Genomic DNA, 13,433 nt, shown 5'->3' with positions numbered 1-13,433 from the left:
TAGAAATGGTATAGCGTTACTGTCACTCCATTTAAACATCTCTCGTACTGTGGTACATACCCTCTGGTTTTCGGCCTCGCAAAGGCAGAGTAGAGACGATTCCACCTTTACCTAGGTATTTTACATGTTTACGTTTTAAATAGCATTTTACGTACCTGTTCACACGCCATAACCTCCTCAGTAATGATCTCTAGAAGCGGTATAGCATTTCTGTCACTTCGTTTGAACATCTCTTGTACTATGGACAAGAGATTCCAATGCCCTCTGGTTTTCGGCCTCGCAAAGGCAGAGTAGGGACGATACCACCTTTACCTAGGTATTTTACATGTCCATGTTTTAAATAGCATTTTACGTACCTGTTCACACGCCATAACCTCCTCAGTAATGATCTCTAGAAGCGGTATAGCGTTTCTGTCACTTCGTTTGAACATCTCTCGCACTATGGACAAGAGGTTCCACATGCCTTCGGGCTCTCGGCCTCGCAGGGGCCGGAGAAGGGACGACCATTCCGCCGCGGCCGGTGGCGCGCTTGTGCTTAGGTAGTTTACGTCACTGGAAGATTGGGGACATGTTAGAATAGCTAGCATAGCATTTGCTAAAGCAAGAGTTCGAATAATATCCATCATTATTATATTTATAGTATGTATTTTATAAATATGTGGTAGTTTATATATATTTTATTTATTTATGTAATTTATAAGTATAGTTTGCTTTTTTTTAACTCACTCAATATATTTTCTCTCTCTGCACCAATTGAAGGTATCTCTGTTTGGCCCTATGGTTGACTGGTAGAGAATGCCATTTGGCATTAAGTCCGCCATTTGTACATTGTTGTATATATTTTGTGCAATAAAGTTTAAATAAAATAAAATAAATAGCTAACGGTTGAAGTAAGTAAAGATTGAGATGATTGTTCGTCGAGGTAAAGGAGGATTACACTTGTGTTTTTGAATATAATCAACTAGCGACCCGCCCCGGCTTCGCACCGGTTAACAAATTATACATAAACTTTCCTCTTGGATCACTAAGGTATATCTATTAAAAAAAACCGCATCAAAATCCGTCGCGTAGTTTTAAAGATCTAAGCATACGTAGGGACAGACGGCGGGAAGCGACTTTGTTTTATACTATGTAGTGATATTTTGTTGACAATCAAACTATGCCAAGCTAAAAACTTTAAAAGGACTTACGTAAAATAAAGCTTGGAAATCAATATGGATGGTAAATAATAACGAAATACTGCATTTAGATTACGTTTCAGAAGATGACTTCAGTTCGGTTTCTTATTCTGACCAAAGTTAAAATGTCGACTGAGACATTACGGGATCTAGAAAAGTAATTTATTTTATTTTAATATCTACCGCTTTTAAACTATATGGAATGCCTTTTCTTCTGTATAGGGTCAACGGCTCCGATGTCGTATATAAAGTAGATAAGACTCAAAAGGTCAGCTTGTAAATTTATTCAAAAATACTTTATTCATATCTTTTTCTTATTCAGTCATTCAGTTTCCCGTCAGTTCGAAGTCGGGTTATTCATCAGTTCCGGTGAATGTCAATGGCCATATTTCTCAAAAGTGCATTCCTATGCACTTCTGAGAAATATATTACAATTCCCGTTACGTGAATTGTATTGCTATGTAAAAACAACGTCATTTGTTTTGTAAGTTACGATAAAACACGCGTGTCAATGTAGGTTACAGGAAGTTTCGTAATGCCTTGGTTTTTAATTTAAGCATAAATCATCATGCTTAATTGAATCACTTTAAAATGCACGTAATAAATTTATAGTTGTCCTAATGTAATGAGTAGCTATACCTACATTAGTAAAATAATACAAATTTGAAACTAAGTACAAAAATAGCTGAGAGAGAAATTTGACCTAGTATTTCACTGTCATCGAACTTCCCCACGTATATATAATTTTAGCTCACTGAACGGTGGAAAATAGGAATAAGTCAAACATTACACGCAAGTGAAGGCAGGGAGTCGGCAAGAGTGTGTCAAAAAATACTTACCTAAAGACTATAGGAGCAGGAACACAGAACTTGACTAAAATCTTATTGATATTGTTGTGCAAGGTCTTCTCATCAAGGAACCACGACGTATACTCATACGCCGACGCCCCCGCGGTCGGATCCGGCGCTCCACAGGTCGTGTTAATCTGGTTCGGCTGCGCGGATAGCAGCTCGTCCAGTATACGTTGAGCCGTGGGTAGCACTTGTCGAGGTAGCTCCGATATAAGGTATTGTGCAAACTTCTGTAGCTGGTCGCGTCGGAGCCTTTGGAGGGACTCTGATACGGGCGCTCGCAAGCATACTTGTGTTGGCTAGAAGAGAAAATATAGTTGCAGTGTGATCACTTTGTTTGATCAGTGGTATACTGCTCAGAGCATTCATTAACGGCTTCTACACGCGTTACAACAAATGGCATGCGATTTTAGATAATAGGCTACATGACTAATTTTTTTTTATGGTATCAATCGATCGGGTTTGTTTTTAGGATCAAATGTCTATATGGGACCCATTGCATTAAAGTAACACAAAAGTCGGAAATTGTAGTCAAAGTCCGACAGTCGCACTTCACTCGCGAAACGCCCTATACAAAACGGACAAGGGCCGTGACGTCATCGCCCATCTTGTAGTATGGACAAAACAAGAAAATTGCGTTTTTGTCGGTGAAATATTGCGTTTATGTATATAGTTGCTATACAATATTTTATTGCATGAAATGTAAGGAATCGAATGGTACCCTTACTTTTATCGTTTTTGGAAGTTAAAAAAAACTTAAATTTTGAAACTTTCAGGTCCTGTATTTTTGTAATTTTTCAATATTTTATTTTAATATCCACATTATTGTGATAAATTGCTCGTTTGCTATCTATTTTACTAGATTTTGTTATAAAATTCAACATGTGTCATCATCCCTATTGCTGGCTAAGTACAGGGTGGCCAAATAAGAGGTATACAACTTTTTTTTGCCGCCATTTTATTTTGGCGGTAAATATGACAGTTATTGCATGAAAATTAGTTTGTGTAGATACGGAAAATTTATTATGGAGCGTTTTACGACGGAACAACGTGTTTTAATCATTAAAAACAATAGAAACATTAAAAATAACGTTTCCCGGTCGATTAATTTCGAGAAACGGTGACATTGACTGGCCCCCAAGATCGCCTGATTTAACAGCTCCTGACTTTTTTTCTGTGGGGCTATCTAAAGGGACGTGTCTATGCTAATAGGCCAACGGACAATAAAACAGTTACCCGTGACTTAGAAAATCTTGACATGACTCCTATTTACCAAGCGACAGATGCCAATGACGCTATGGAATACTTAGTCTCATCTTTAACCCGAATCATAGAAAATAACACAGTGACTAAAAGAATGTCCCGCAAAATGAAAACTATTAAACCATGGATAACCCCTGGATTGTTACGATGCATTAGAAACCGTGACAGAATGCATAAAAAACTGGCAAAAACTCCAAATGACACAATACTTAAAACAACATACCAACGTTATCGAAATTTTTGTAATAATCTGTTGAAAAAGCTAAAACGACAACACGACAAAACAGAAATATTAAAAGCAGGACACAATAAAAAGAAATTATGGAAAGTCATCAAAAACGTAACAAGTATGAGTAATATGAGGTCGACGTCTCAAGCGCTTATAGCTGACGCTATAGACGCTCGGCAGACAGTCAATACAGCAAACAGTTTCTTTGCGAATATAGGTAAAACGCTCGCAGAAAAGACAAAATGTTATTCCCAATTGCCTAACTCTCAGAATGTGACCCCTTACCGTGCGATAAATTCAAACTCCTTTGTATTAACTGATACAGACGAAGCCGAAATTGACAGCATTATAATGACTCTCAGAAATGACTGCGCTACCGGTATTGACAAAATCCCTTGTTCTTTTATAAAACAACATAAAAAAATCTTGACCCCCCCTCTGACCCATCTCTTCAACTTGTGCATTTCTACAGGCGTTTTTCCCAAAATTCTAAAAATAGCTCTCATTAAACCAATCCACAAAGGTGGTGATAAGAGGTGTATTAATAACTATCGCCCAATCGCTATTTTGCCATCTTTATCAAAAATATTAGAACGTGTAATATCAAAACGATTTGTCAAATTCTTAGACAAGTATAAACTCCTTGCGTCATCACAATATGGCTTTAGATCAGGGCTATCAACGAACGACGCAGTTCACGATCTTACAGACTATGTTGTTAGACAGCTTGACTCCCAAAAAAAGTGTATAGCCATATTCCTGGACCTGGCTAAAGCTTTCGATACTGTGACAATTCCAACACTTATTGACAAGCTAGAGTACATAGGAATAAGAGGTCACCCTCTAAGAATTTTTAAAGATTACCTTTCTGATCGAAAACAACGAGTATCGATTGAAAACCATGTAAGTGACGAACTCCCCATTGATTATGGTGTTCCTCAGGGAAGTATCCTGGCCCCATCCCTTTTTCTGACGTACATAAATGACTTATGTGCCCTCCATATCCCAAACGGTAGAGTTATATCCTACGCAGACGATACAGCCCTACTCTTTAACGGCGATACATGGAGTGACGCATTCAAAAACGCGCAAGTAGGTTTTAACCTAGTTACCCGCTGGCTCAAAACAAACGCACTAACATTAAATACCGATAAAACAAAATATATCACGTTCTCCTTAAATACATCTACCCAACCGTCCGATAACTTTCACTCTTTAATAGCACATAACTGTTCAGATCCCGACACATCGTGTGTAAACCTTAGCCCTAATAACTGCCCAAAACTCAGTAGCACTAACAATATCAAGTACCTGGGCGTAATTATCGATCAGCATCTTAACTTTAAAGCACACATTGAGTCTCTGACAGCTAGAGTTAGAAAATTAATTTATGTTTTTAAAAACCTCAGACATGCGGCAAATCGAACTCTTATTAAATCCGTTTATCTTGCACTTTGTCAATCACTGCTAGTATATTGTATCACGTCCTGGGGAGGGGCAAACAAGACAATGATCATCGACGTAGAAAGAGCTCAGAGGGCAGTCCTTAAAGTTAGCACTTTCCGTCCCTTTCGCTATCCCACGACCCAATTGTTGTCCGAGTGTAAAGTTCTCAGCGTTCGACAGTTATTCGTCTTGAACACAGTATTAAAAAAACATTTACTCATACCCTATAACCCCCAGATTTTATCTGACAAGCGACGTGCTGACATCGTTTGCACCAAAGATTCATTCCGCTCCGCAAACACACGTAAGTTTTTCTGTTTCCTCGGCTCTTTCCTTTACAATAAATTCAATCTGCTATTGAATATTTACCCAATGCCCAGTAAAGTCTGCATAAAAGCGGTACAAACGTTACTCACTGGCAAGTCGTACGAGGACACAGAAAGGCTACTAGAAATAGTTACTTAGAAGTTAAGAAAAATAGGAAATATTTATATGTACAAAAAAAAAATTGTTAAGTACCTATGCCACCACTTAGTGTTCTAAAGAGTAGAAGATAGTCATAGTATATTAGTTATTGTTATTATTATGTAAATAATCTTTTTGTTGGTAAGCACTTCCCCACTTACACATTGACCTACAAAAAGTGCATACCTAAGACACAAGTAAATGTTTACTTAGTTTAGGTATTGTTATCAAATTTCCATTAGCGACAGAAAATACACATTTGTCCGGTATTTATAGTTCTTAACATGACCTTTACTTATTTTAAGTTGAATCTATGAATGTACTAGTATTTAAGCATAAATTGGATAATTACCATTGTATCAATCAAATTAGCATAAGTTTTAAATGAATAAATATTATCTAAAATATTATCTTATCATATTATCTAAATATTATCTAACGAACCTTCAGCAATTAAAACAAAATATTCGAAACACTGTCGCTGAGATAACGCCAGAAATGTATGAAAAACGCGATGAAAAGGGTTCGCATCTGCCATGCTGCTAGAGGTGGACATTTGTCTGACATTATTTTCCATGTGTAATTGCTGACCCTACATATTATATTTAACAAGGAATACTTAATATTTTTTATGTTTTATAGAATAAAATTTCAAAAATAAAGTGTATACCTCTTATTTGGCCACCCTGTATGTGCAACGACTTCAATCGATCGATGAAATGTCTCAATGTAACGCAAATCGTATGCAATTATCGGCGAAGGTTGCCTGTAGCGGCTGTAGCCTTAAGGCACAGTCCAATAAACGACAAAAATAATGGGTTACGCGACACATGCTAACGCATCGCGCGGGACATCTCGATTCGCTGTTAAACTTAGATTTTGTTGACATAGTTGCACGGAATTCTGTGAGATTGAACAATTTGTGAAGTTCGTGACAGGGCTCTATCGGCTTTCTATGAGTTAAAGCATTTCGAATATAATTTACACTTTTTACAATATGCTGGTAGGGTAACGTTTCCTTACTCAAAAGTGACCAACTTGTTGCCATTTTTCAAGTTATCGTTAAAACAAGTTGAATCGAGACTAAACCCTGACAGCAAGCAGATTTACATTTACATAAGAAGATCGTTTATATAAGTCCTATAAGAAACTATTTCTACATTATATTCTATCTGGGATGAGTGCCAATGCCAACAGATTAGCAGGAAGAGATTTGGCCTAAAAAGTCAAGTTCCGTTGTTTAATGCGTTCGGTTATGTGACACAGCGTGGTGCTGCAACTGCATTACCCAGTTTTAATCTAAGTGTGTTCTTTTGATGGGTGAATCCGCTTCCTTGTTACTAGTCGTTACCATGGTTACGTTCTCCTTATTCTATTTATGTGGTAGTTACAAGCCCTTTCTATAATAGATTATCTACCGAATATGTTACATTTGTTGTAACACAAATCCTACTAACGGTTTGTCTCCTGGCTGACGGCATACAATAACAAGAATTAGTTCATACACCCAATTTAAATATTGTATGATGTTGGTAAATTAAAGGCTATTTAAATAATTCATAGGCCTCGTCGTCTAAATTACATTTTATTTAGTCATGAGTAAGAAACAACTTGAATGTCTTTGAAACTGAGCCTTATTCTTCGTACAGACATAATTATAATCCTGATAGAAAAAGACTTTATAAAGTTTTGTAGTTTCAAAGTAGTGTTTGTGGCTAAACATTACAATGGTACAATAGCTTTTCAAATAGCCAGTCGGTTAAATACCTTCAGCCAAATGTAGAAATTCACACTATACATTTAAATACATTGAAGCATAAGTCTTTGCTTAAATGTATTTAAATTTACTGCCACTCACAAGTCGTAAGACGTATAAATTTAAGTATTTGTCCACTGATCAGCGACAATGCTCATAATTAAATTTAAACTAAAAGTAAACTGTTCGTTTTCTTTGTATTTTAGTGTGTTTAACACGTTTTGTCTAGACAGCCATCTCTAATACGTGATCCTTTTAAAAATGAGTCACCAATGCCAAATTTTAAGGGACATGCTAACATTACGACATTGAACACCACACCAATAGTAAAAAAAATGTAGTTATGATTCATAAAGCTTTGGAGGTTACTGTGGTTTGACTCGACGATTTTGTAGCGTTAAGGAGTCCATTGTTATTGTTTGCGTAATCCCACTGGTTAGCCTCAGTTTTAACTAAATTTGGTGTCCGTGCCTAAAATTAGGAGTATACCTAAGCATTTTCTACTAGAAGAAATCATCTAAGTAAATAATATCTTGAAAATGCATAGAGAAAAACGCAAACATATGTACATCGCACGTTATTAGGCGGTTATCATACTCGTAACTAGCGCCTTATTCACTTACCACATCAGTGTGATACTCGTAACCGCCTAGGGCTCAAAAAATATGGTTATGTCTTATACCTATGTTTAGCAATTAGGCTGCCTTTCCACCAGAGATATGCGAGGATGTGTAGCGAGAAATCTATTAAAGTTGCGCTGAGCGAGGATAGGTAAATAAAAACACATCCCTCGCTACGCATCCTCGCACATCTCTGGTGGAAACGCAGCCTTAACTGGATAAAATATTATTGATAAAAAAAAGTGTATTCTTATTTCTGACGGTGTGCCTCGCGGAATAAATAGGTATAATCACATATCTGATCGTTAATTTCGAATCTACCCGACTTATTGCACGTTGATTAGGCTAAAAAATATGCTTCTTTACATATATTTATATTTTGCTATTCGTGGCATTGGCAGTTTAAATTGTTAGCGCCTAATGCCAAGGCCGCGCCGGGAAAGCCGCTACGCGACAGCACTTAGAAGTTACATTGAAATATCTAATCGTATCGTGATCACGTCACGTAAGAGCGACATTGTTGCCATTGCCATGCGCTCGTAAAGTTGAAGTAAACTATTTCTCACTTTTGAAACTTTGTGGTAGGTTATTTATCGCGGAATCATGTCTAAGATGTAAGTAATACAAATTATCATAGGTATTAGGGCATTACAGACTTACTTTTTAGACGTTTCCTACGTCACTATGCTACATGATTTACTTCGCCCACAAACCAAGTTTTCTGTGACTTCGCCTATCCCGCTTCCTTTTCGCGGACCGGATTGTATGGCCTTTGGTTCTTCCGCTTTCTGCAGGTCGGATTGGTAGGGCTCGGCCGGATCCGACCCGTAAACAGTAGTTTGGAGATCCCATATAACCAAGCCTCTCCCAAGTTGAACTGACCTCTAGGTCGACTGACTAACTAAAAGCAGGCGTGGCTCACTCCGCGATTTCGTCGCTTTGCTACAGGTAGCTAAAAGTACATCCGTTCCACACCAATTTTGGTGGCTAGCCATAAGCCGCGCGTGGCGCTGTCGCCACTTAGCGGCCATACCTGTCCTGATCGTAACAGACGCGTTTTGTTAGAGAGTGAGTCTTCTGTACCTAGTACTATTATTTATTCTGTGCTAAAAGGAACAGAATACTTACCAAATGTATCCTGTAGAGGCACACGGCGACGATATGCGAGCACCAGTGTGCTGTGGACGAGCATGTACAGTTGCATGACGATATTCGCTGTCTGTCGAATGTTACTGCCACATTGAACTGAGCTCGAGGCATGTTGAACGACACTGTGGCTGACAAGTGGAAACCTGGACGGAAAAAGTAAACGTGTAAGGCACATATTTATTGCAGACTGTACTTTACAACGACTAACCATCGTGATTTAATGCCAGAGCTTAAATTTGATGAGTATGGTATTTTATTATGTCAGCCACCCATATGCCCTAGGTATTTGCTGAAACGTAATACATATCACACAAGTATATTTCCTTAATATCACGGGTAAATCCACGGTGACTCACGTTACTTTGTAGTCACTATTCCTAACAATCTTGTCGTATATTTGAGATCAAGAGCTTTCTACGTCGAAAACTTGATAATAATATCACAGAGTACATTACTGCGAATCATTTATCGAAGTACTTTTTCTCCATCAAATTATAAAAATTGGAGAAAAGTGGAAAATAACTCCATGACTCACGTTACAAGAAATGGACACGGAGTTTTACGCCTTTTGTGTTTATTGATTTCCCTTTGATTATTGAATGAATTAGTTTTAACAAAATAACAAAACAATGACATAAATATGCAAGCTTCTTTAATAGTTAACCAAATTAAATCAAAGATACACCCTTATTTAAATAAAATATAAAACCTTACGAACTCACGTTACAGCGATTTCGTGAATCACGTTACTTGCGACTACCTAGAATATTTTGATATTTTTTATCATTTCTAGCAAACAAATAGCATATTTTTTACTTATTATTATTAGAATTAGAACTTTTCTGATACGTTATTTAGCTCTACCCAAAGCTTGGCGATTAATTAACATCGAAGATGAGGATGCAATTGAACTATCTAAGGCTCTTGCTTATTCAGCGTTTTTCTTTGATCTATATGTTTTTCAACTCTTTTTCTGGTTTTTTCTCTTTCATCCTTTATAAATTGGTTTTTCTTTTTTTGAGTCATGTTATCTAGCAACTTCTTCTTTTGCCTGATTTTTTTGGCGGCAAGCCTATGTTTTTTCTTATACTCTTCGTACTTTCCGTCGTCTTTCAGCTTCTGTCTTCTTCTTTTTGCCCTTTCTGCCGCTGATAGAGGCATTGTAGCTACAAAATACATTCAAATATTTAGTTACTCGCTTTACAGTTGCAACAACGCGATTCACTGTGACTCACGTTACAAGTATCTCAAGTCATGTATTTCTATAAAATAACACTTATGCGGAGAAATAAACCGCGAGAATGACACCATCTAAGCCCATTCATACACATAGTTCAATATAAGTTCGTTTGTCCAAAACTTCAGTACAGTAAATGAAAAATATTGTTTTTTACGTTACTCACGTTACTCAACGACATGCAATTTTCATTCACCTCTTACATATTTTTCTTTCAACTTATGATAATTGTAATCAAAGTAACGCGTGAATAATTTAATAGACAACAGATAAATAAAGGTTACTTACCTCTTCTTTGCGTAAAAATCAATTAAAGTCGTAATATTTATAATCACTTATTTTACGTTCCTAGTTGATTCCGCAAGCAGCACTTACAATGTCGGAAATTATGACAACCGTTGACTTATTATTGACTTAAGGTTATAAAATTTGTTCTGCTACCCTCATTTGATTATTCTACATTCAAACACATTCTAAATTCAATAGTTTATTTTTTCGTTGTCATGTCCGAGTTACGCGGAAAGACCCTCACAGTCAAAAATGATGCAGCCATATGGCGCTATAAGAAACCCTTCCTGATATTGGGCAGGTGACTGTGGAAAAAGGGTCAAAGATTTGATTACAAATCCCTGCAGACATTAGATATCTGGTTTTATGTAAAATTGTACCTAACTACTAAATTAAACAGCTTCGTGGAGTACATAAGGGGTAGGATTATAATTAAAAGATCACTGGTCACGGTCTGACGTTGATGATAATACAAGGCATAGGGACAGTGAGAAGGGGTCACTCTGTTTGAGTGACCCCCAATATTAGAGGCACTAGTATATTCCTGCAAAAGATCACAGTGTTAAAGTATTGAACAAAAAAAAACACTTACCAATCTGTAGTACATCCTTAACGGCTCTATCTCTAAACAAGTGCTCGCCCCGTTGGAACTCATCCGCAGACCCGTTTGCCAGACATGAATACAGTCTGATGTCATCTTCGCTGTCCGGGAAGCTCCAGAAAGCAATCTGTAGCTGTAGCTGTTCCGGAACGGGTGGGTACACATGTTCAACTAGTTCGAAGGGTATGTGGCAGGCGACGCACTTTGCTGCTAACTCGCTTAGACTCGATACGGTCTTCTCTGTAACATCAATTTGTGGTTCAGGATCGGCCACATCGCTGCTCAAAACACTTGATGCAGGTTACACATTCAAATTCGTTTGTACAGCATGGTGCATTTATCGTTACAAAAAAATTTTAGGACCCTGACAGCTATTTTTAAAGATATCTAATAATATGGTATACATTGATATTTTGGAATAAAATTATTTTCGAGTTATTTTTTTTATATTTTAGTACTAACAAACTAATAAAGCAGCACATAAAACACCTATATTCCAGATTTTATTATATCTTATTATTTTTTAGGTTCACAAGAACAAAGAGACAACAAGAGATAATAAGTGATTGTTTCTAAAGCATGTTTAGATAAATTCTGATAAATCTATAAATACACCATGGTACGGCCTCTATTTTAAAGATTACTTCAATTCAATATTAAAATGTACACTCAGTGTATAAAATAGCAAAATAACACAATACGTCAAGTACTACAATAACACCATCTATTAATACTGTAATACTCTAAACACAGAAAAACTTTTTAAGTTTAAGAAAGTTAAAAAAAATATTAAGAGGTAAAAACATTGAGTAGACAACCATATGAATAGCTAAGATTAGGTACTTAGTTAGTAAGCAGCCATGCATAGTTGCATACTAAGAAATAAGTAAACAGTATATAACTAAATGTCTAATAATTATATTTCTCCTTTTAAGACTAGTTTTAAGTGACAAAACATGCAGGAAATCTCAATTATGACTATTAAAAATGAATCAGTGAAAGTTGTGAAAGTACAGATACACATTGTACTTATGAAACTTTCTATCAACTGAGAAAAGTAAATTGCAGTGAAACTAAAAGTCAAATTTGATGCATACAATGTTGTTTGAGAATGTTGAGCAACAAAGAGCAGGGATTGAAAACCAAAGTACTTATTATTATTAACTGCTCTGTCCAGTCAGAGGTAAATGACTTCACAGCACCTGTTCTTTGTATGTAGATACAAACTATATGTACGTGCCTATACTACACTACTTCACTTTCGTTGAAAATAAGCTCAAAATGCATATATATCGACAAATCATGACATAAAACTAGTTTATTTCAGGGTACAAAGGCGAGTATTGTCAGAAATTAGGTAATACTGGCCTAATTTCGGCCGATCGAGACAAAGGATCAGCTGTGTGAGAGAAGCTTTACCTTGAACGGACTTTTTCGCGGATCGGTTGCCGAATGAGTTCTGTAGATTCGGCCTTCTCCATCCTCGCCAGTTGTTGCACAGGCTCTCAGGCTCCGAGCTCCAACTGCACAACGAATCACCCTCGAATCGTTCCGAGTCCTCAAAACTGAAATGGTCACCCTCTTCCCAATCGAGCAGGGGAGACCCCACGTCGACCGGGGCAGCTTGTCGTCCCCCTTTTCCATTGCTATTTGACGCCCCCGCCACTTTAAAGCGATTTATCAGCACTAATTCTCAATAAATATCGCTGGATGACTACAGCGAATTACCACAGGGGGTATCCACAATCACTGGGCATAACTATATTCATAAGTAGTACGTGTTTATGTCACTGTATAGAAACTTTTGAGAAAGAGTATTAAGGAAATAAAATACATCACAAACATTAACTAGTCTATTCTAAAATGAAATGATCTAAATAAATCCCTATCGAGCACAATAACAAATATGGCCGAACAACGTCCCTTCCCCGTCTATCTATTTCAATACCTATCAATAAAAAAGTATGTATAGTATGTAGCAGATGATTTTCTCCAGGGTACCATGAGTGTTCGCTAGGTGGCGTTAATATTAACACCATATTAGGGTTCCGTAAAATCTAAAACGGATCATTAGCATAACTTACTACAAATTAATGAACTCTCTTTAAATATTCAAATGATATAACCATATAAAGGCATTGAAATTGAAAATCAGCAGCATTATTCTCGTTTTGATTGCTAGATTTTTTGCCCGATTTTAATGTTTGATTGATTTCCGTTTGAACGGGCCCTTTTGAGAATCTAACGGGGTCGGACTTGACCATGTTTTCAGTTTATTGTTTCGCTTTCGACGCAAGATGTCAGTAGTTTCTGAATTGTTGGGTAGTGAATAGACTATTGTAAAGCTGGC

General features: G+C 36.9%; 1 protein-coding gene across 1 annotated transcript in view; it reads right to left on the bottom strand.

Moving 5' to 3' along the window:
• Positions 1-12,840, bottom strand: part of LOC134649778 (zinc finger SWIM domain-containing protein 8 homolog) — a 56,575-nt gene extending 43,735 nt beyond the window's left edge. The window contains exons 1-6 of the mRNA XM_063504606.1: positions 12,834-12,840; positions 12,503-12,775; positions 11,075-11,323; positions 8,937-9,100; positions 2,018-2,328; positions 357-552 (exon numbers count right to left, since the gene is read on the bottom strand). Coding sequence (XP_063360676.1) covers positions 357-552; positions 2,018-2,328; positions 8,937-9,100; positions 11,075-11,323; positions 12,503-12,775; positions 12,834-12,840 — 1,200 coding nt within the window. The remainder of the gene's footprint in view (positions 1-356; positions 553-2,017; positions 2,329-8,936; positions 9,101-11,074; positions 11,324-12,502; positions 12,776-12,833) is intronic.
• Positions 12,841-13,433: the final 593 nt, after the last annotated feature.

The sequence above is a fragment of the Cydia amplana genome, chromosome 7, assembly GCF_948474715.1.
Source record: "Cydia amplana chromosome 7, ilCydAmpl1.1, whole genome shotgun sequence".
Taxonomy (NCBI): Eukaryota; Metazoa; Arthropoda; class Insecta; order Lepidoptera; family Tortricidae; genus Cydia; species Cydia amplana.
Note: the sequence above shows the minus strand (reverse complement) of the source record. Positions and strands in the feature narration are given on the sequence as shown.